Raw genomic sequence first — 24615 nt, forward strand, 5'->3', positions numbered from 1 at the left:
TTGATGCTAAGTTGATGCACGAGGATCTGGCCACTCCACAAGCCAGCAGCAGCAGCATCTCCCTTCAGAGCCTACAGCACCCAGATTCATGCAAATGGGGCTTTCTTTCTGGTAATTACCAGCAAAAACAGCAACCTCTCTGCATGCAGATATAATAATAATAATTTTAAATGGTGGAACTGTGATTGTGATTGGAACTGTGATTTCAACCAATGTGATTTGACCACACATTTAGGTTTTTCCCTTCCCCTGGATAAAGCCCTTATATTATAATTTATTTACTTGCATAAGTCCTTATTGTAATCAGGATTAACCTTGTGCCTTGCACAGCTGGGAACTGCACACACAGGGGATAGATGTGCAGCACAGGAGACCCATGACCAAAGGTCCCTATGGTTTTGTACAAGCAGGGAGGACTGGAAGAGTTACCAAAATGGCACTGGTGGTTGCTGGGAAGAAAGCAGCATCAGCAATGTCTGTGGCTGACACCAGAGAGGTGCCGGCAGCTGCGTCTTTGCCCAGGTTGTTGCAGCATCCTCTGGCTGAAGACAAGTGATGTTCCCCCAGGCAGGGCACGATGCACATCCCTCACACAGAGCCGTCCTCCAGCATCTCCTCTGGGCTTGTCACCACCCATGCATTCTCCCATGTTTTCTGCCTGTACCATGATGACTAAGAACAACTGCACTGCTGAGGTGCATCACTGTGTCATCCAAATGCAAGTGTGAGTACAGGGATAAATGTGACTTTCAAAACCACTGCAGGTTTTGGGTGTAAAAACATTTTTTGATGATAGAGTAAATCATTATACAGAGAAAAATCTCCATACCTACTGATAAAGTTTTTTCATGACAATCTGCAGTATAACAGAGCAACAATCAATCTTAGTAATTCCAGTTAAATCAATGGAAATACCCAGGAAATAATTTAGTCCTAAGTGTTTGTTTTTTGAAAGTTAAGGTGAATGACAGCATGACTCTTCACTACTTTTGTTGGTTTTTAACAAGTCTACTGTCTGGACATGAATAATAATCCACCACATAGACTATTACCAGAGTATCAAAGCAATTTTGGTTCAACTCCAAATCTTCCTGAGACAAAGGACTGCTTTCATTGACTCTGAAAGGTGTCAGGGCTCACCTCCTACTTCCTGAAGGCTGCATTGCCCCAGGCACAAGATACAGAGAATGAATATTGGTGGTCATCTACAGGCCTGACTGGACCAAAGCCGGCATCTGTTGGACTGATCTATCATTGCTCTGTAGAGTTGGGGCTGCATTAAGTAAATAAATACATAAATATTATAGAAGCTTTTTATTTTTATTTTTTAAAAGGAAGGTCCCTTCACAGATCTCTCCTGGCCACACAGGTGGAATCCTGCTTCCATTGACCAGAAGAAAAGGCTGTGAGATCAATGAGGTTGGATGGCATCTGAGTTTTACATGTGCCAAAATTAACTCAGTAAGCTGTCAATGCCACAGCAGAGCTTTTCAAGGCAGGCTATTTGTAAAGTTATTAAAAAAAAATGAATTGGGAAAGCGAGTAGATATTACGAACTCCAAATGAAAACTTTAAAGACAGTTCACTAACTAAAGAACACAAGGAAAACAAAACAAACAAACAAAAAGAATAAAGCTCGGAGGCCTTTAATACTGTATTTATCAGATAATCTAAATATAATAACTATATCCATCTGACTAAAATATTGTCTTTAACAGACTTAAGTTTCAACAATTCATTTACTATTTTTAGTGACTACATGAAATCAGTCAGCACCTTGATTTTTTTAAAAACTAAGACAAATATTAAATTATTATCTGTTTAAAGAATCCCAAATCACAGTGGGTGAACATAGAGAAGGAAAACAATAGTAGAGAAAGATGTAAAACCTAATTAAAGACCTTTGGCTGCTGCAGCATAGAAAACCAATTAAAGATCTCCTTTTGCCTAGAAAATCCCAGAAGAAAATCCCAAATCTTAATTTGCTTCTGTCCTTATCTCCTTTGTGACAAGTCTCTGAAGTCTCCCTGCCAAGGCAGGAAGATAAGAGGAGTGAGTAGAGGCGCACAGGGCTGCCTTCCCCCTCTGCAGGCAGAGACGGCTGGACTGTAATCTTTAATTATGGAGCATGATCGGATGCTCCATTAGAGAAAGGCCTTTTAAAACTAGAGCTCTGTTTAAAATTTGATAGGCAAGCCTCAATACCTTGCTGCTAAGTTCCAACCTAGAAAATCTGTGATTCTGTGATTCTGTGTAAGTATAGCCTTTGTGGCTGAAGAAGGATGACATTCAGCCCAGGCCATGCCTGGAACCCACCTCCTTGTGCAAGCAGTTTCAGCTGTTCCTGGCTTGAGGCACACTGGGTAAAACAACTGCAGCACAAGCAAGAAGTCAAACTGAAATTTTCAACTTAATACAGAAAACAGAAACATTATAAAAATCAGCACAATTCTATTCTGCTGTGAGGGGATACTGCCTTAGCACTTTGCCAGACACCTGATAGCATTTTGTTTTATTACTGCAGAGAATTGTCAAGAAGAAAGGGTAAGGACATTCAGAAGGAGCCTTGTTACTGGGTCGTATTTAATTTAAGAATCTAGTCTAATTCCTTAGTAGTTTTTGTTGTTGTTGTTGTTAAATTAACATTTAATTCTTTGCTTGCTATTTGAATGAATTCATATCTGTGGCCAGCCAGAGAAGACAAAATTGGAAATTACAGATCTGGGGGTGCTATGCTGCATGTAAGTAATGACTAATCTTTATTTCTTACATGGATTTTGACATTTATTAATTTTATTTAATATCACCTTTTGTTCTATATGACAATCTCATTATGACATGGATTTTGACAGTCACAACCATAGCAAACGCAAAGACCCAAAGGAACCAGGGAGCTCCACTCCCAGGTGTATACTGAGACCATAGCCTGTCCTCTGTGCCTCTGTGACTGAGTACAGCTGCCACCCTCAAAGCACTGCTGACATGACTATCAGCAATCCCACATCTTCAGCACCCTCTGAAACATGACCTGGGAGCTGGTGCTGTGCCAGACAGGGAGCATCCTGGGACAGAGGCAGTGCGCACCCGCAAACATGATGCTTAATTGGAGCAATACAAAAGTCCCTTCTCTCCCTGCACAACTTCACTTTCACTTTTTGCTCAGGGACCAGCTGTGACCCTGAGGTCTCACTCTTAGGTGTGGTTCTGGTGGTCATTTTGCTTCAGACGGGTGTGCTTGTCATTGCTTAGCATTTGTAAGCAGGCTGCAGGGATCATTTTCATGAACCAGGGTGATGAGACACCTGATCAGCATGCTTTCCCACACAAGTGAGTCTTGCTACTTCACTTGTTACAGGAAAAAGACAGCTTTTATTTGGGGACAGCAGTTTTAATCCTGCTAGAGGAGAAAAGCCATCAGGGCTTCATTTAGTGCAGTTTAGGGGAAGCTCTGAAGATCAGCTCTCAAGAGGTCAGGCAACTGAGAGGCAACTCCAATTGGGAATTAACCCATTTTGCAGTTAGTGCTAAACCTTGGGGTTTAATTATTTTAAATGAAGCATTTTAATTCCCATCAGTACTCTTTCTGAGACCTCGCAGCCTCAGAGCAGGTCCATTTCCACAAAGCAGCTTCACAACTTTCTCAAAAGTAGGTCAGATGCAGAGCTCAAGGGGCCCCATGCCATCAGACCTATCCAGCCACTCCAAGACCATCAGCCTCAAGGGCTCTTTTACACACAAAAAATAGGCTTCCATCCACCCCCACCCCCCTGTTGGTACAGCTAGAAGTAATTTTCTTTTATGCTAAGCCTTTATTCCTGCACAACAGACTGTCCTGAGAGAAGGATGGAGAGGGTCTTGTCTAGAGGTTTGTGTATTGTAAGGTCACAGCAGGCTTTTCCTTACATAAGTCACTAATAGCATGGCTAGACATACTAAATAACATAAAAGTCTAGAGTGGACAATTAAATACAATTTCAGTGATACTTATTCTACTTAGAAAGAGCACTGGTTTTACAATGTCTAACCTTTGCAAAATGTCTGTAAATTAATAGCAATATTTAATGTGACCGTGTCTTCTGTTGGTGGTCTTGTTAGTTTATCCTCTTGCTAAAAATACTCTTGGTTTGTCTTCAGGAATACAGTAATTCTCATTAGCAAATCATTGTTAGTCTTATCTAATGGAACAGCACAGACTGATATATGGGGAAAATACATAAAAGAAACTAAATGATGGCTTTATGCCTTTCTGAGTGGTAAAAATTGTCAAAGTGATATGTTATTTTCTTTTGAAAATCCCCAACCCACTACATGAAAAAGCAATAATTTAATGCATGTATAAATTACACCATATACCTCATTGTGCTCAAAGCATATGTCGTACCCACAGCTGCATCCTTTCATTACTTGTGGCACCTCTTGGAGGTCCTTGACACAAGCCATACTGACCTGGCAGGGATACATGCCAGCTGGAAACAACACAAAGTGATCCAGTTCCACACCAGGCTCATTTTGGCTTAAGTTGCAGCTTTCTAATGTTTCTCCATTACAAGAACTTGGCCTCTGATCTACAGGCAGTTATTGGTTGGATTTCCCCAAAGCGAGTCTTTCACATCATCCCTGCAGAAATACTGCAGTCTGTGGGAAGCAGCATAAGCACTGCAAAGTCCTTTCACTTTAGTCCTAATTTGCAAAAGGATACATTTTACAGAAATTTTAAAGCATCAAGTGGAAATTCCTAAGACTATACTGAGTACCTCCTATGAAGTGTGCTGGTCAGGGCACCCCACTGTTACGTAATGGCTGGGGCTTGACTGTTGCATAAATCAATACCTGCCTTTCCCCTGTCTCTCAAGGTCTGTCCCCTCATATTTACCAGCAACAAAACCTATTCGTTTGTTCAGACGATGTATGGGCAAGCAAGAAAACAGCTAGTTACCATGAAAAATAACATCAGGAAGACAAAACCAATCACAGCCACAGGTTTATTTTTATTGTCATAACAGACTAGCCATCAGTGAAGAGATGTAATGATGCTTCTTGAAATGCATGGCGATGCTTTGGGGGTAAAAAACAAAAAAAAACAACAACAACAAAACAAAACAACAACAGCAACAGAAAACAAAACAAAACAAAAACACACGCACACACACACAAAAAAAAAAAACAAACCACATAACAACAACAAGAACAACAAGAAGGCCAGACTTTCAGATTTTATCTGGCACTATGCCTCTCTGGGGATCTGGTTAGACAGCAAAAAACACTTTGCATGCAAGAGCTTGTTTGCCTTCTCTGCTTCATTTAGTTTCTGCATTGAGGAAATGAAGTGACCACAGTAATTTTCACAGTTCCCAAAGGGCAGCCAGTTTGGAGACCACCCATTCAAATAGCACAGCTGAGCAAGAAGCAGCAAGCAACAACTGAAGCAGGCCAATGCTGCCAGGTGGATCGATGCTGAATCCGGCCCCTCTAACAGACATGGAGGCTGTGAGAGACAATGCTAAGCACACCAGCAGCAAGCCATACTGCAAATAGGATGCTCCCTTTGCTGGAGAAGAGCTGAGCTACAGGAGTTGAAGCTATAGGGTACCAAGGCAACCTTGCAACATGGCAAGTACTGAGTGCTTCCACAGGTTTCACCCCTTTCTTTAAGCAGTAAAATTCTAGGAATCCATCAAATGGGATGAAGGATAAGCAATACTTTTACTGAAGTTGCTTTAAAATCATGGTAGTTTTCATAAAAACTCTCATTTTACCAGTAATTTTATCATATTGTTTTGGTTTAGAAAAAGAAAAGTTCCTTCACTGCTTAGCCACAAACAAAACTCATACTACCCTATGCCTGTAGTAGTGCAAGGAATATGCTCCAGATTTTTTTTTCTGAGCCTTATGTTACTTGAAACAGCTTTTCAAGAGATGTAGATCTTATTTATTATCCCCACAAAAAAACATCTCAAATTGTACCATACCATTCACTAGGGATGGAAGGAAAATGACCCTTGAATGAACATACAACATTGCATCTGTATTATTGTATTAACACCTTTTTCAACTGAGGGAAAGGAGTTTCCTTGTTACATCCTTTATGTTTATCAAATTACTGAGATATGAGCACTTGATTACTGGTGACATATTCTAACAAGCAACTAAAGTTACTTTTATTGAGCAAGTAAACTGTAAAGCTTCTCCATGTGGTTAAAGAACATATTTGGCCTTACATTGTATGTGATTGCATTACTAGAGTCCTCCTATTATGCAGACCTGGTAAATGAAGCACAAAGGTGTCAGGCAGTTTGAAAGGTCTGAACAGCACAAACACTGCTGGTGAAATGGCTCATGTGCATGTACATTTTCTAAGAACAAGTTGTCGCGTTAAACTACTCTGCATTGTCTTGATGATGGAAAGCAAAGACGGGAGATTGCTTGGAAGTGGTAAAGCATTTCCTACAGGCAATGAGGAGGACCAGGACTGACATTGCCATACGTTTGCCTGGTGTGGTGAATATTTTCACAACCACATGCTGAAGTAAAAGCCATCATCTATGATGGAACAAGCACTAAAAGCAGAATTAAAAAAAAAAAAACCACATTTAGTTGCTATTTAGTCACTCAATTTTTCTATTTAGCCATTCAAGGTGGTTTGATTTTTTGTCATACCCCCTCCCTTTTTTTTAAACAATTATCCTACTCCACCTTGACAGCTTGTTTACAATTTGTTTCTACCCACAGACAGCTGACAGATGTGATGTGATTAGCAAGACAAGCCAGCCTGAATACAGAGCAGACAGCACAGCAGAAGACACACAACAGGACAGCAAGCTACTTTGCACGCTTCAACATACTTACGAGTGTCAAAGTATTCTTCTGAAACTAGAGATGTACATTAACTCCTACAACTCCACACAAGGTGAGGTTTCAGAATCACCTTGATTTAGGAGGAAACCCAGTTGCTTATGAATAATAGAGAAGTAGACAGCTTTTTGAAGCTCGACTCTTTCAGTCAGAAACACTTTCAGTTCAATTCCACTATTGCTAGCAGAGTTACTAAAATAATTACTGCAGTTCAGCTTGTGTACTGATGACCTTCTCCTTGATGCCACGTCTGCAATGCCATGGTAACAGGAACACACTGAGTGATTTTGTCTATAAACCCTCTAACGGTGATCTCCGCATGCAATCACTGCACCTAAAGTTCACCCTACATTTTGGGGAACTGAGATTCAAATAATTTATATGAACTATCAAAGATTAATAAATAAAATCTTTCTTTATTCCTGTTGGATGAAGAGGTTTGCAGGGCTTCCCCCTCTTCATAGGGGGCATAGTATGAGCCATGCTCATCGCTGCTAAGAAAGCGCCACAGGCACAGCTGGCACAGTGGCATCCTACACTCCCAGTCCCTCCAGTGACCTCCAGTTTTTCAGGGCTGAGGCTGGAGTCTCACCTGAGGAAGAGGTGGCTGCACAATGGTCACTGACATTATGCAGCTGTTCCCACTGAGGAGAGCAGATCTGTCTTCAAGGCAGGTGCACAGGGCTGGGATTTAAGCCTTGCTGTCTCATTGCAGACAAGTGTGCATTGTTATTCCACCGCATATGACAAAAGCCACTGCTCTGGGAATAATGCAAAAATGTTTGATTTTTTACTTTCCCAGCTCTGTGTCACTGCAGGCCAAATGGAAACCTTGTGGGTTATTAAACAAGATAAATTTGACAGGATCGTAAATCATAAAATTGTCTCAAATTGCAGAGCTGCTGACAGCATATACTATAATCCAGTTGGCATCTGATGTTTCCTTCATTTCTGCTTGCCATAGGATGAAATATCCCTTCCTTAAAACTCTCCACAGCAAAACCAAAAAGCAGCAATGCCCCCCCCCCCCAAAAAAAAAAAAGAATGATGAACCAAGACCTGAACCAAGATCTGATCTTTCATCTTTCATGAACCTTTGAAAGGTTCAACTAAATACAATGTTAGAGTAGTAATAGAAATGGTCTTTAAAAATTGGTTACAAAAAATATGTATATCCCCTTATTTTCTATATAAGTTTAAAACATTATTCAAAATTGACTATAAAGAAAACTGGCTCACAGGGACTAGAGCTTCATCCATGTGATCACTGCAGAAAAGTGAGGCATTTGTTATACTTGAGCACTTGAGACATCACAAATACAGTTAAGTGTTAATAGTGTAGGACATCAACAGAAGCAATGTCTCTTACAGGGACAGACAGGGATTTACTTGTCTTTAGCTACAGCAGCAATCTTTTCATTGCTAATATCCTGAATATGTCTAAAGGAGAGCAACTCTCCCTTTTCTTTCTAGAAAGATGGACTTTCAAATTCAGATGTTGACTTTTCTTTCTTAACTGCAATTAAGAAGCTGCTTTGATTTTCCTTCCAAGTTCAGTTTTCCTGTCCCTAATGCAGGTTCTTGTTTCTTTGAAGCTGGGAGAGCATCACTCTCAACAAGTCTTTGTGGGCAAAAAGGGAGCCTTACAGGCAGAGACTGAGTAAATCTCACAAGCTATTGCTCTACCCACTCATTAACAATTTATATACAGTATTTTTTTAAAAAAAGAGCTACGTAGGCATTATTTGCAGACTTATCTGAAAGGCTAAAATGCTCAAAACTGAAAAAAAGTTAGAAAGCACAAGCTACGATAATATGCATTTAAATGTCTGATCCAGGGTAGATCTGTTCCCCACAGCAACTTTTTTTCAGATGTATTCTGTTGCTAAGAAACAGGAGAACTCATCTTTACCATATGTAATGACACATGACACAGCATGGGAACCTGCACCCATTAGCAGGAGTTTCATGTCTTTGTAATGATATGGAAAGCTGTCAAAAGCTGGTGGTGAAAAATTGCAATGGTTATGAGGAATCTGGAATTGTAGACTGACAAGCACTACGTAAGAAACATGGGAAGTGGAGTCAAGTGATCAGTGGTGTTTATTTTTGTGGATAAAATACCTAAGGAAAATTATTTCCACACTTCTAAGAGGTTACAAGCAATGAAATGAAAATAGAAAGCTTTTTACTTTTTTTTTTTTTTTAAGAGATGTTTAACAAGGGAAGAAAGACAAAGCTATTAATGTAACAAAGGCCAAGTATTTTGGAACAATAACTGGGAACACATTAACGTGGACTGGTTTTAAGTTTTTCCTTAACTCATTGACACTGTTCTGAGAGTTAGCATTTAAAGTCTGAAATGTTCCTACAGTTTTTTGTTATCGTGTTGTGCAGACAGCTGAGTGTAAATAAGCTTGCTCTCCACTGAGGTCTGGAAAGAATGATGAAGTTCTGAACCTCCTGCCTAAAACTTTTATATGGGCATCAAAGAGAGAAAGGGCAGAAGCAATGGCCAAGAAAGTTCTTTGTTTTTACCTGTAATCAACCAACAGTATGGAAGATGGGATAGGTTCTTTTACACTTACCGAGAAATCACAGATCCCAGCTAGTGCAGAATGCTGCAGTTAAGGGAGAACACCCACTGCCCACATAACGATATAGCCCAGTCAAGAGCGCAAGCAGGTATGAACAAGTGAGGTCTGGTTCATCTAAGCCAACTTAAAATTATTTAAAATAATTCCAGACAGCCTGAGAGAGTTCATTGTCCAAAATAAACCCCTGAACTATGCCAATACAAAAAAAAAAAAAAATAGCTTTTCTCTGCCTACAATTAGAGTTTTACTCCTCAAACTAGCTTTGTGTGTTTCTAGTCCCCAAAATTTTAATCCGAGATTTTTTCACATTGCAAACTGAATACTTCAAAATGGAGAAGAAACAGAGCCCTGAATAGAAAACTTTTTAACGAGTATGTGGATAGTCTGATGGCATGTAGCTTGTAAGGAATGGAACCTCTCACTCCTGCTCCAAGTTCACAGAACTGTTACTCATTTAATGAATAAAGTGAAAAACAAACAGCAGCAATAAATACTCCCAAAAGATGAAGAAAAAACATTTAGGATCATAAATAATATACACAGGAAGAGGAAATCCCCATTTCATATTATCCCTTCTGGAATGTCAACCATGTAGGGGTCCTGCTTAGCACTACTCTCAGGTTATCTGGGCTTTCATCTACAAACTGCTTGGTCACTAAGCAACTCTGGAAAACTCCTGCCTATCCTACCATTATTGGAATTCCTGACAAAAACTTGCCATGTTGTTTTAATGGGTAAGACATATTGTGGAACAAATCCCATTGTGTTTCACCCTGAATAGGCAAATAGCGAGCCCACCAGAGTTGGACAGCAAATGATAGAGCCTACAGGCTGAGAAAAGTTCGGAGTTTAACACCAGAACCTATGAACCAACGCCAGTCAGTGAAGTCATCCCAGTCCCCTCGTTTGTTTTCAGGACTGTGATCACCAGCTGTCAAAGATCCTGCAACAGTAATGGGACCAAAGAACTTCATTATTAAGCAAAGTATACATAACTCTGCTTTTTAAGACTTCTCTGACCTTATCTGCGTGCAAAGGAATAAACATTCACATTTTGGCTTACCTAAAATGCACACATAAAAATCTGAAAACTTACATATACCATGCAAGTAACACCTACATAGAGCATGGAAATCACAAAGTGCTATGTAAGAAAGCCTTACTCTTCAGATCTCTGGGTATCTATTACTACACACAGGCTAAAATGCCACAAGGTGCACTCAATTAGAAAATGGGAGAGGTATTCTCCTTCAACAAGTATGCACCTTTTTACTAGGTTAAACCTGCTTATATAACTGATTCCCAAGTACATACAAGCTAAATTATGATTACATTTATTGAAAAATACTACATGCCAGCAGACTATTTCTTGTGATGTGGTCCTTACACCAAGGGAGAAAAGCTTCAGCTTTATCAATTCTGGTTAGGAGCAAGAGATGCCAGCTACAAAACAAAAATTAAAGAAAAATGGCAGTCAGCAGTCAGACACCAATGCAAAGATGCAGTAATTATCAGCTGAAAATTAAGTAGTAGTAACAGTTAGAATAGAGTGAACTTTGCAAAGAAACTGCTCTGTAAGATTTCCTTGGGTTTTCCATTTTCTCTTGCTGTCACTTGTCTTATTTCAATACATTACACGTGGGAAGTGTTGTCTTGAATGTCTTGAGTTGTTCAAAGTACTGTGTTTCATTGCAAGAATATCAACCAGATCTTTTGATGAGCTGTGGATGGAAGAGAGCACTTCTGGCATTTGCTGCTAATTGGGAACCAAAAAAAAGTCCAAATGAATTCCAAGATTGTAATGAGATTGTAATGTGGATCTGACATAATGAAGACAGGGTAGACAGCTCCAGTGGTTCTCCCCGCCAGCACATTGAGGCAGTTTTATTCACATTCACATCAAATAGCTACTAATTGCTTTTTACCCAGATGCTTTTTTAATTTAGATACTGTAACTACAAAATAGGAGTATTCAAGATCCATGAGAAAAGAAGGGGCTGTTTATTATCTGGGCACTGCTGGCACTAGATGCTACAGTGGGCTTACTCTTCATAAAAACAGCTTTACTGAATTTGGAGACAACATATGCTACAGCTATATGCACACCTGCAGTTCCAGACTCAGAAACAAAGGGTTTGTTATGGTATGGTTAAGAAAGATGTAATAGGCAAAGTAATTTCATACTGCATTACAGAAGAAAACAGTTTGCAGTCTCTGGCAAATCTTTGATGTTTGCTTTTCACACCTGGTGAGTATGTTAACTAATGTCATTTTGAACCCTTTAATCCAGAGGGAGATATAAAAATATTCAAAGATTAAAGATTTTATTGAAGCACTACATTTAATCTATGCTGTGTCCAACACTGATGACAAAATGATGTGCAAAAAAAAAATCCTCTGCTTTAAGTAGAATAGATAATGCATCACTAAAAAAAATAAAAATAAACCTCTACTTTGCGGCAATGTACCAGCTCCTGGGTTATTCTCAAGGTTCAGACAAAACTTTGATGTCCTGACCTCTAGCCACCTCTTAATGGAGAGAAACCACCCAAAGCCTCTCCATAATGGAGAATATCAGTGAAGATACACAATTCTAAGGAGTGCATCTCCTCATCCCCAGCATACAGACAGCATGCTGTACGTTATCCAAGAGGAATCGCAACTACTTCAATTACTTTACTGTTTAATAAAATAGAATAAGTTGGAATAAGTATTTTAGAGGATTTAAAGTCAAGCAGTCTCTAAAATCCTGTATCTGACTTGGAAAAAATTCATTAGCATGTAACACATACTTATATGACTTGCATACCTAAGTGACAGAGCAACATTTTCCTATCTAGCACTTTGCACATCTGAAGTATTCTTAAGGTGACAAGTCTGTTCATCTTGACTGGCTGTTCTCCAGGAACATCCGTCCACTGATGTAACACTTCCACCTGCAACGGTCTTGCACAGCTACACAGAATTAAGATTTTTTTTTTTTCTGAAGAGAAGGAATTGCTTTCAATTTTAACCAAAGTAATTATTAAACCTAGCGCTTATGCATACATTTTGGTAGTGGTCATAACTGGTAAACTAGATAAAGAATAAATATCAGGATTTCCAAAACTGACACCATAACAATACTGCTGCTTGATTCATCAAGCAGGGACAAAATACAAACAGCATGCTCCCAATAAGTCTATTAAGCTTTATGTGGTTATTGGTAATAGGTAGCACAATAAAATAAGCTGATTTAAACAATTTTCCTCATATGATTCCGCTATAACCATGTTTGTTAGGAAAAACACTTGTAACATGATGGGAAGTTTAGGACAGTCACGATGGTATTAGCCTTACATAAGCACACAGAGCTACAGTTTGTCAGCAGTGCACTATATTTTGTAGCAGATAAAAGATTTCTGTAAAATTTGCACTGCTGCATACATAGGCAGTAGCTCTCCATGAAAAGAATTAAGACAGTTTTTTGTGTTTTGTTTTTCTCTAGTCCTTAACAATAAAATGGACACATCAGACCAAAATAGTTTCTTAAAAGTAGGTCAACATACCCATTCACGATCGTTTCTGCAGTGGTTTCCTAGCAAATTAATCTACCCACACAGATATACGTAATGCGTATCCTGGATACAGTGAGGCAGAGAAAGAAAACCAAATACATTAATGAGGTAGCTTAGACTGAATAACTGCAGTTAAAAGTTTTATTGAACAAAAGAACGTAAAATGTGGTAGTCCAAGTTCACTGAGCAAAAGCAGCTCTCCTGCTGAAGCTGCACTTTGTGCTAAATAACCTTATTAACTGAGACTATACAGAGGACACATTATGCAAGTTATCTCAACAGCAAAGGAGAAAAAGATTAAATTTAAACTGATGGAAAATTTCGGTCAAATTCAGTGGCTTAAGTTAATGTTTCTAGCCCTTATCTAACTATATTCAGTACAGGTGTACAACAGAATATACAACTGCACTGAATTCCCATTTGATATAGTGTGTGCTCCCATGTTGGTGGAAGCCAATTCCTGAAAAGACATGAATTAAAAATACCCAAATATTTTAAATTTTGTGTTTGAAGCATCACTCAACTGACTCAGGAAAAACACTCATGTTATAAAAAACTCTCAGCCTCTACAAGGTCCAATTCCTGTATAGTACTAATATTTTAAAATTAATTATTTCTCCCCTCTGCCTAAGAAACTTCGTATGCTCTGAACAAACCCACGTCAGGTTGGTAAACAGATATGTCAAAAATACTCTGTGAAAAGAGGGAGGTAGCTCAGGCCCCTTGGCAACCTTCTGTTATAACTAACATTGATGTAGTCTACCTCCCTTTGTAATCTGCAGTTAAAAAATGAAAGAAAATGGATTTTAATTATGAAATTTAGTGAAAGAATGAGTTCAATACAAAGTCTTCAAATGTGACTCACTGGGCTTCCAAATTAAGTTGTAAGGTACCTCACACCCAATACACAACATTAATAACGTACCTAATTCATACATTTTACAGACAATATCTTCCCATTTGTTAAACATTTGGCTCGTGTGAGTACATGTTTTTTGTTAACCACTTGACAAACATTCTAGGCCAGACAAACAGCACAAATAATGTCAAAGTCTTTTTTTCCAGTAATTGTACCAAATGCTGTAGGCTAAGCCTAACAGAAACTACTGAAGAAAAATAATAGACTCCGTGATGCAGTGCAAAGGTGTTACTACAACATCGTAAGTCAAGGGATGTTTCTAAGGTGCTGAAAGAGGAGATTCTCTAGACGGTGACCCTGTATTGTCCTCTGGTGGGAAAACAGTAAGAGTGCAGGCTCGAATGCCACCAAGTGATTCTGGAAGGTCAAATACTTTATGCCACTCATCTTTTTCTGGATCATATTTCTGAACTATTTCCACCATACACCGGTTATTCCAAGAATATCCTCCAACAACATAGATTTTATTTTCAAAGACAGCAACCCCAACATCACTTTGCCCACGTAACATGGCAGCAATTGGTGTCCACTGGTCTAGAGTTGGTGAATAATATTCACAGCTTAGAACATCATCATAATCACTTGTTCCTCTAAAGTGATTTCCACCAATAACATAAAGCTTGTCTCCTACAGTACACATGCAATGCAGACCTCTGACGGTTGTCATCGGAGCTTTCTGAGTCCATTTGTCTGTGTCAGGGTCAAAACACATAAGTTCCTTTTGGAAAGTGTCATGTGTAATTCCACCTAAAGAAATAAGACACATTAGAATAGTCCTTACACTAGTAGCCAATAAACAGCAAAAGCATACACTTCAGTGAATGAATTGTCTTCCCTAGAAGTTCTTCACATTGCCTTAGATTAGTATCTGATACTTACTCCATTTCGAATTACATTTTTAATATACCTTGTTCTTTTAAATATGAAAAGAGAAAGGAGACGTGCTTCATTATACAACATATGTAACAGTGCTTAATTATATAAAATGCTACTGGCAGATTAAAAGAACAAAAAATTGTTACCCATGCTTCATTTTGCAAAACGTTGTTGTATGTTTTTTTTTTTTTTTTTTTTTTTTAAAAAAAAAAAAACACTTGTTTGGTTTGCTGGTTATTTCATCATGAAAACAGGAATCCATTTCTTTCAATTTTTGATTCAATGTTACTACATTTTAAGTGGTCCTTACCACAGAGCTTTCTGAAGAAAAACTTAATGATAAAGAAACTAATGACAAAGAAACAACAAAGGATTGATCTTTACATTTACTTTCCTTAAAACTGCAGTAGAACATACACAGGGTTATATTCTCCTTTCACCTTCTCCACAATCACTGAAAGGACAACACCTGTGGATGACAGCAGATGCTAACCTAAAAGTAAGTATTTAGAACAATGAGCTGAAATCATAGGTGTGGGGTCTCATCTTTTCCATCACTGATAGAAAAATAAAGTTTGAATAGAGCTAGTAGAGATCACTGAGAGACTGAATCTTTAGAAAATGAGCAGATACCAGTCTTTCAGAAAACCTACTTCCCCAGCTTAGGTAAAAAACAGAATGAAGCTATAACCTGAGTGATGCTTAAGACTATGAATACTATAGTGAAAGGCTAATGAAAATAGTCATCATTTGTAAACTGTGGTTAACATTACAACTCATCCCTTTGTCTTATCTGCCTTCGCAAAGGCAGATGCCTTTCTTCAAAGGATTAAAATATCCAGTGCTTTCAAAAATGCATCAACAAGGATGTGTTTAATGGCTACTGCCACATTAGTGTATGTGCTGTTGCTATCAAAAATGTATTCTGACAGCTAAAGTGAATAACCGCTTTGCAATTAAAAGCTGTTATTCATTATATAATGCATAACCTAATAAATATATATTTTTCAGACTCCTCAGTATATATGGTATTTGACTGGCTCCATGTGAAGTTGTGTCACTACTTAAATCACAGCAAACATATCGTGACCACAGACTAATTCTTATCGTCTCCCATGAAATAGAAAAAGTTAGGCAATTATTTGATAGAAATGGCATGATTAATTATTTACCTGAAATATACATTAAACCTCCATACACGGTTCCAGCATGACCATAGTGGGGTTCATTCATTTTTGCAACATAGCTCCATTCGTTCATTCTGGGATTATAGCATTCCACAGTGGCTGTTTAAAACAAATGAGAATATAGAAAAGTTGAATCTAGCACAAGAATTTGGCTTTCAGTATAGTAGTAGTGGCATTAATATATTCGTAAACAGAGGAAGTATCAATGGGAAACATTGTTTAGCTGAGAAAGTGTCAAAGGAATTACTGAATATTATGTATAGAAGCAATACAGAAAAAGCGTCAAGCTTTGTCCCAGAGGAACAAAAAGGAATAAAAAAATCTTGCTTTCTTGCCTTCCACTCATCTAATTCCCATTCTTACTTGACACGTAATCTGGCCAACTCCTGAACCCTACCAGAGGTACAGCCATGGGACACCAGAGAAAATGGTGATTAAGATGGATGCATTCAGCTTTTCTACCCCTTCTTTTTGTACAACTGACTCTGATGCCTGCTGTAGAGAGACACAGGGTAAACTTGAAACCTGTCTCAAAGAGACTCAATAGATCTGGCAGACAGAACTTTCCAGACCCATTTATTCAGTAACGTTCCACTCACACAGAAAATCAGGATTGATGTTCTTAACATTTCCACTTTGAAATGGTATTATGCCCTCAAAAGAGGGAAGCAACTGTTGACTAAAAATCTGTTGTCTTAGCAATGTTTTGTTAAGTATGTGTACAGCAACATACAGCACAACATATGCAGACCACTAATTCAAAGTTTACAACAGCCAGGCTTTAAAAAATACAAGATGAAACACCTGAAACACAACTGAAGCTGTGACAGGGGACAGTCAGGCTGGATATTTTCCTGGTCAGGAAAAGGTTCTTCACCAAGAGGGTGGTTGGATACTGAAATAGGCACCCCAGGGCAGTGGTCACGGCACCAAGCCTGCTGGAGTTCAGGATGCATTTGGAAAATGCTCTGCTCTCAGACATGGGGTTTGTTTCTTGGGTGATCCTATTTGGAGCCAGGAGTTGTATTCCACGATGCTTGTGGGTCCTCACAGACTTGGGATTATTTTATGATTCTATGAATTCAGAAAGAAGAGGCACCTGTGTTGACACACAACTCTATTTGTGCAATATTCTTTGTGAATTGGAACATTAGAATGATCAAGAGATTTATCAAATCAGAAATTGTGAAGGGTAAAAATAATTGTGAAGTTAAAAAGAAACCCAGAACCCAGGCATCCTTGCAGAAGACATAGTTTCAAAGGAGGAATCTTCTCCTGGAAGTGGGATGGAAAAGATGCAAAGTTCCAGCAAAATGTCTACACAATAAGCACAGAAAAATACTGAATAATGGATCTGAGCAAGCTATAGAGACTGACGGCTTGAATAGTACAATATGACCAGAGGGATAAGAGATCCTGAAAAAATATAGTGACCTTATGATGCACAAAGCAACTACCAATAATTGCGTTATCTTAGACATATTAAATCTCATTTTAAATAATTAAGAATCAGATTCTAATGCATGTTATATAATGCTTAATCTCTGAAGAGAGATATTTATGGACTATGCATGCAAAATGTAATCTGTCTGAAACTGGCATTTTACTTGCTCTAGAACAAGCTTTTATTCAATCAAGTGTAGAAAATTTGAGCCAGCTTTAAGGAATGGTGACTTACAGCCTAGGATTTCACATCAACAGATAAAAAAAACAGAATCTTGACATTTTAAAGGCAGAAATGAGTTACAATGGGTTCAGCATAATATAAGGTTTAAAAAAAGATGTTGCACAAGAAAACTGCTAAATTGTTACAGCACACTAGATTTTTTCACCTTGCCCCCCCCCAAAAAACAGGAGCCGAAATATAAATTTATACGATGGGGAAAAAAAAAAAAAAAGATTTAAAGCAACTGGAGTAAAATGTCTCTATACACTACTGCTGACATGATAAAATTGATTTAAAAGACCTCCCCAGAATGGGGAAGTTTCCATGTTTCCTCTAAGAGATCACTGAGCACTTTTCCTAAAATCTAGCCCTTTTATTATTGCAATGTCCTAACTCAGACATTTGAAATGAGTCTCAGGCTGCATTTTGCATTACACATACAGATAAAAGTCTGCACAAGGAAAGGTAAGAAAAAGCATTCAAGCTTTCTTCTACAAACAGAAGTTAAAACATAAAAATCAAGCCTGACTTTAAAATCCCAAATCTCTCCTAAAATGCTTGGAATTTTTCCCATTTGACATCCTTCAGAATTTTTATATCCATCCCCGATATACATGTATACTGTCATAATGCCAGTGAATGCAGAAGACAGAACCTTGACCAATTAAGATACGTATACACTGAAATATGATTCCGCAAATTACACATGCATTTCGATCTGAGTTGTGTTTCTGAGATCTGGGATCCTGGCACCACATGCAGTATTTGTGCAATCCTCAAATGTATCTATGTTCTTTCTTGTGTAAATGTATTCACCCATTCCAGTATTATTTCCTAAAATTGAGAGGTCCTTTTTACTCTGCTCTATTTAGCAATCAGAAAAACAAAGATGTGCAGAAATTTCAAGAACAGAGAAAAACAGATCTGACGTGCAAGTAATTATAGCTGTCCCAGTTCTACCCTGACAGCAGACCCTTCCAACCTGCTGTTAGCTGCCATGGCACACCAAAATCGTTCGGTTTGCTTTCACAAAAACAAAAGCACCCTCTTTCCCACGCTACTTACATTCTGTACTGAGGTGAGGAACTTCGATTTCAAATACAGTATAAAGACAGGAAGAGCAGAGTATGTACAAAAATAACAAAGCCATCAATAACCACAAAACTGCAATGTAACATGACATTCAACACTAGACGACTGCTGATCTTGCTCTGCACTATGGACTCCGTTTGAGAGAATCCTTAGCCAAAATATCACTTTAGCAAGAGAAGGTAATACATGAAGAATTTGGTATATACTACTTTACTGACATCACTGTATCATCATGTTGTAAAGACATCAGTTGTTTGAGAAAAAATGCAACTGTGTCCCAAGATCCCTCATTTCTGCTGACGCTTCAAAAATTCTCTTGAACATCACCAATACAGATAAAGAACTGCTTGACACTATTTCAGATAAACCATCCAAACTCAAATCTTGTGTCTAGTGTGCTCTAAAATAAAGCTAATTACTTCTGAGCTGAAAAAACCCTACTGTTCTTTTTGGGTTATGTACATAGTTGTTTCCCTGCTAGGTCATTCCATTTCTCTCCTTTAACAAGATCTCCCAGTACACTGGAAGAAGAAAATATTTAAAATTCCAGTTATTACTTAAAGGTGCCCATTATTTTAACAGACATCAGAACGTTTTGTATATCATGCTTAGACTGAGTACAGTTGACAAAGCACTCAAAAGAACTATTTTATCGAACCCAACTGTATATTTTATATAGGATGAGAGATTAATCCATTTCTCAAAAGCATGAATTATTCCAATCAGTTTTTACCTATGTTTTAACAGGGGAACTTCTGTTTGTTACCAATAATAAAGGAAAGACAGGCCACATTTTAATAGAATTAAGCAATCTCAAAAGGACACAAAGCTTTGGCAGTCCCAAGGGATGCTCAGCCTGCACTCACTTTATAGTGCCATCTGTGGTGTTATTTGAGGAATATATAGATATTTCCCATTTCTCTGTCAGTAGCTTGTATTGTGTCTTGAGGTTTATTACAGCAGTACTTAGCAACTGTGTGTGATGTCCAGAAACTTAGGATCTTCATTTTATTATATTTTCTACAACACAACATGCTTCTAAAGAACTCAAAGCTTACTTGGTTAAATTAAGCAAAGCCCCAAGTAATTTTGCCCCTAGCATAGTGAGGAGTCACTTCAGCTTATATAAAGGGGTCCTTTAGCTCACACTTCGATATTTACAGTACTACACAGGCAATAGAGAGCCCAACAGGGTAGTAATGTAAATTTTTCTTCTTACCCAACATCTAAAATATGAATGAGAAGTAGTTGCTTTTTTTTTTTCTTTTAAACATAATCAAAGAATTGCTTGATTTGAGAGTTAAACATCATCAGCATAGAGGCCTTGGGCCGTGATCTACTGGGTGGCATCCCCGCCCATAGCAGGGGATTTGGAACCAGAAGATCTTTAAAGTTTTCTAACTCAAGCCATTTTTATGATTCTATGACAGAGGCCACCTGATAACTAAATGCCTCTCCAGTTGTTGGACCAGGAGTCAAGAGAGCACATAGCTGTTCTTCCCTAAGCTATGAGTCATCTGCTTTTACTGCAGCCGTGAAGGTGGTACCAATGACAGCCCAACATACTCTAAAGTGCTTAGGAAAATCCCACATAGAAAATCTCAAGTAAGGAGTAAAATGAAGTATAACAAGTAAAACAACAGCAGAGCCTGAAACATCAGTACCTAACTGCGTAAGTTTCCTAATAAATAATGAAAGGCATGGCTTCTGCCAGCATCAGGCACCATAACTAAGCTCCTTGAGAAATAATAAAAATTTACTTTTTTAAGATGGGAAAACAGTATCCTGTGCTCTGCGCAACTAGAAATTGTCTATGACACTGCTTCTTGAATATCTCTGTGAACCACATGTGTTTTTGCCTTTGTCTCCTTTTCCAATAAGTCTTTTTATGCACACCTGGTTTCTCCAAGCTAGTCTTGGAGTGATGTTCTCTCTGCCTTCTAGTAATACCTTTGGCAGGTGCCTGCTGTGACATTTAAAAAAAAAGAACAAACCAGAATTACGCTAAAACATCCTAGGACTGGTGCATACTTTGAAGTCTGAATTATAATTCCAGAATTCAGTATATTTCAATTCCAGAATTCAGTATATTTCAGATACATTTCCCATACTTTGTTGCAGGTACCACATACTGTCAGTTTACTCGTCCTTACCAATGAACCGAATTTTTCTTGAAGTGTCATGCATTGTTAAACAGTAGCAGTTTATTACTGTGAAAGCACATACTGAGTTTACAAAGCGATATTTATAGTTCTCAGAAGATTAAACATTTTAAAACTGTTTTGGAAATACTTGATAAAGAACCTCAAAAAATATTTTTTATTCCAGTACTTCTCCAGGAGGAAAAAAATAAAAATCATTTTATTAACTTTAATCCTTTGACCCTTTTCCGTAAGAGCTGATCTTATGTGAAGCTGAATTCAGGTTTTTGTAATTTTTCCCTCTCTTACAACAGATTGAAATTAGTTTGAACTCAAGGGCAAATTCTTTAATACCTGTCCAACACACCTGACCTTCTCTGGTATGAAAAGCTTGGAGTTTTCCTCATCTAAATAAAGTGGGAAGTTAAAGCTGGATTTCATCTTTCAGCTGTCAAGGTTTATGAAAGAAACATGAAAATGAAAAGTGACTTGCCTCACAATTAAGAAGAAAAGAAACAAGACCCAAATCAAAGCATGAGACAGCTATAACAGTTAACATTCATTGAGTGCTCTTCCCATAGAGTGATCCAATGAGGTTTTCCAGGCCTGTGTGTAAATCGCTGCAGCATTTTAATGATATCTTTACAGAAGAATCTTAGGTGATAAATTTTGTATTTTAATTAAAGTTGCAGAATGATATTGCTTGATCTAATAAAAACACTGCACTTAAAGCCTGTTTTATATGCAGGTTGCACTGGCTTGGTAACAACTTACCAACTTTTTCACTGGCATTCTTACAACCCTATTCTACTTAATTGGTACAATATTGGTACAATACAGAAGGTTAATCTGATCATCTGCTATTAATTCACATCAGTAGAAAATAGCTCAACAAAGGTCAGGTTTTCTGACACTCAAGATAACAATACATACATATTAGTTTCAACTTTTTAGAATTATTTTCAGGTATACAAAGTGACGTGCAAGAAAACCTATGAAAATCTCTGTATTTACATCAGAAATTGGCTAAAGAAAACAAATTTTTGCAAAACTGTTTCCAATGTTTTCTGAAACCAGAAACACTTTTGAGGTCTAATTTCAGAGAGATCAGATTTTAAACTGTGAACAAAACTAGCCCAGCTCTGTCTAGTACTAGCAGAATACAGCATATTTCTTAAGAAATTTTGCAATACGATCATTAAAGTGTTTATCTGAAAAGCAGATATGCATTAATTAAAAAATTAAGCTGTTGCCGCACAAATTAGGTTTATTATTGTTTCAAGTAAACGTTTCTCAGTATTCTGTATCACTGTATTTGTAAAAATGAAATCTTTGCAACAAGAGAAACCACCACAAAGAAGTGATGAGACACAGCTGAGTATTGGGATGAAAGCAGCAAAGAAAATAATGAAATGTTACATCTGTACTAGATATTTTAGCATGCTAAAATGCTACACACAATCACATTTCAATTTCAAAGCACTTAGACAAATTTACAGTTGATTTGGGTGCAAACACTATCAACTTTGGAAAACATGGACCAACATGGACCATCCTCTTTCTTAAATTAAAAGATACCATGTCTCTCTTCTTTGTTTCCAACCACCTTTATTTCTCTGATTGTGTGGGGGTAGCAGTGGAGGCAGAGGTGAATAAAATGAATAATCATTTGGCAAGGAGAGGAGGGGGGGAAAAAAAAGAGGCATCAAGTCATTTATATTAATGGTACATTACCTCGTAAGATCATAGGCAAAATAGAGTATTTTTAGTAGTTAAAAATTACAGAATGTCAGAACATCTAAATCTCATTAGCTCACCTTTAAAAAAAAGGTAACTAAAATTTAAAACTGACTGTTCCAGAAAGTTTGGATCTTACAAAATGCAAACTTCCTGTAATAGTCTTTCATTTAAAAGGCTCTCTCTCCCCTACGAGAGGAAAGAGTAGTTTTGGTTTCCCGGCTTAATTATATATTTGTTACATCATAACTGTATATATATATATATATATATATACACACACACATACATGTACACAGTTACACATGCAGACACACTCACTGATGACAAAGTTGAAGAGACTGGATATTTTGCATTGGTAGATAAGATATGTATTTTAATTTTTTTTTTTTTTTTTTGTGGAAGCCCTTCTAAAATGAGTTGCTAATGGTATCCAGACAAATTTCTCTAAGCATTTTTGGGATTTCCAGAAAGAAACTGAATGGCAACAACTTCAATTTCTTTTCTCTCCACCCATTCAAAGGGCAGCACAGCATTTCAAGGCCTAAGAAGAAAGGCAAGAAGTCACACTTAAGACAAATGCTTACCTAGCTCGCCCGCTGCGTTTCGACCACCAACTGCATACAAATGTCCTTTGAGGGCACTTAGGTGGAAGAAGGTACGCTTCTCATTTAAAGATGCGACTTGCATCCACTTGTTATAGCGGGGATCAAATCTGAAGACCGTGTCAACTGCTGTCTTTCCTTTTGTGTCGTAATTGCTCTGTCCACCAACTACATAAAGAAAGTTTCCAATCACAGCAATGCCATGCTGGTACCTTGGTGCATCCATGGGAGCTAGTGATTTCCATTCGTGGGCCTTTTCATCATACATCCGTAATTCTTTGCTCACAACCAGTTGCTGCCTCAGCACTCCCCCCAACGTTACCAAGTGAGTACTGTCTGATCGAATGGCAGTTCTTTCTGACTGCATAACTGGTTGCATGTATGGCATCATTTGGTAATTGCTGGCTTCCAAAAGCAAGTTTACACAGGTGTTGTCAGTTCTCATGAAGTCCACTGTTTGAACATAGTTAATAAGATCCTGGGGTGTCATCAAGGGAAATCTGATGTTCTTCATTAGCTTTGCAGCATACTCCATCCGAGGCTCCTCATACCGCAGCCAGCGACAAGCCGCCTTGAAGAGTTCAAGTTCAGTGCAGTGCTTAAGGCTATTACTTGAAAGCACAAAGGCAAGACGTTCAAAGGGGAGTTTCACAAATTCACCAGTACTTAATAATGCAGGAAAGTTCTTCAGGATGAAATTATTAACATATTTATCCACTTCTGTGAGATTGTATGTGTTGGCAATTCGCCCAACCTCAACACAGTTCTCCAATGAAACCTGTTAAGTAAATGGAAAAAGGGATCAAAACACTTTCTTAATTTGGTTTCTAAATGATAATGTAGAATTTAATGAATACTATAGAATCAGCAACATTTTCAACACTTGACATGCTCAAGGTGGTTTATATATGAGCAAATAAATATTCAATGTGATGTATATATTCATGACCACAAGGGGAGAGCCAAGGTATTCCTTATTTTGAACAAAGAAATGAGACAAGTAACAAGCAGATGGCATATATTATGTCAGATACATTATACAATGATGATACATAGCAAATATAAAGCACTCTGACTTTGAAATATTCTGCAAATGTCTTCGTAAGAAACATTGAAAATACAGTTAAAGGAATGGCGATTAGCTCAAAGTTACGCAGAATGATGAAAAAGTAGGGCTCTCCATTAGACATTTCCAACATTATTAAAGCTTTTATTATTATAACCTGTTTTCCAAAGGAAGGTAGGACCTGGTTATCTTTGTAGGTCCCTTCCAACCTGGGCTGTTCTATGATTCTATAATGCTGTCAAAGAGAATGACACAGCTACCTCTCCAATTCTACTTATTTTGGACAACTTATTCCTTAGAAACGAATAAAATTGCATTTT

The 24615-nt window shown here is 37.9% G+C and overlaps 1 protein-coding gene across 5 annotated transcripts in view; it reads right to left on the reverse strand.

The window, feature by feature from the left end:
* Window positions 1-13133: 13133 nt before the first annotated feature.
* KLHL13 (kelch like family member 13) overlaps window positions 13134-24615 on the reverse strand; it is a 72725-nt gene continuing 61243 nt past the window's right edge. For all 5 annotated transcript variants that reach the window (XM_032196023.1, XM_032196022.1, XM_032196024.1 and 2 more), the window contains 3 exons: window positions 23212-24007; window positions 15974-16087; window positions 13134-14672 (listed from right to left, as the gene is read on the reverse strand). In XM_032196023.1, coding sequence (XP_032051914.1) covers window positions 14185-14672; window positions 15974-16087; window positions 23212-24007 — 1398 coding nt within the window. In that variant the 3' untranslated portion in view covers window positions 13134-14184. The remainder of the gene's footprint in view (window positions 14673-15973; window positions 16088-23211; window positions 24008-24615) is intronic.

The sequence above is a fragment of the Aythya fuligula genome, chromosome 13, assembly GCF_009819795.1.
Source record: "Aythya fuligula isolate bAytFul2 chromosome 13, bAytFul2.pri, whole genome shotgun sequence".
Classification (NCBI taxonomy): Eukaryota; Metazoa; Chordata; class Aves; order Anseriformes; family Anatidae; genus Aythya; species Aythya fuligula.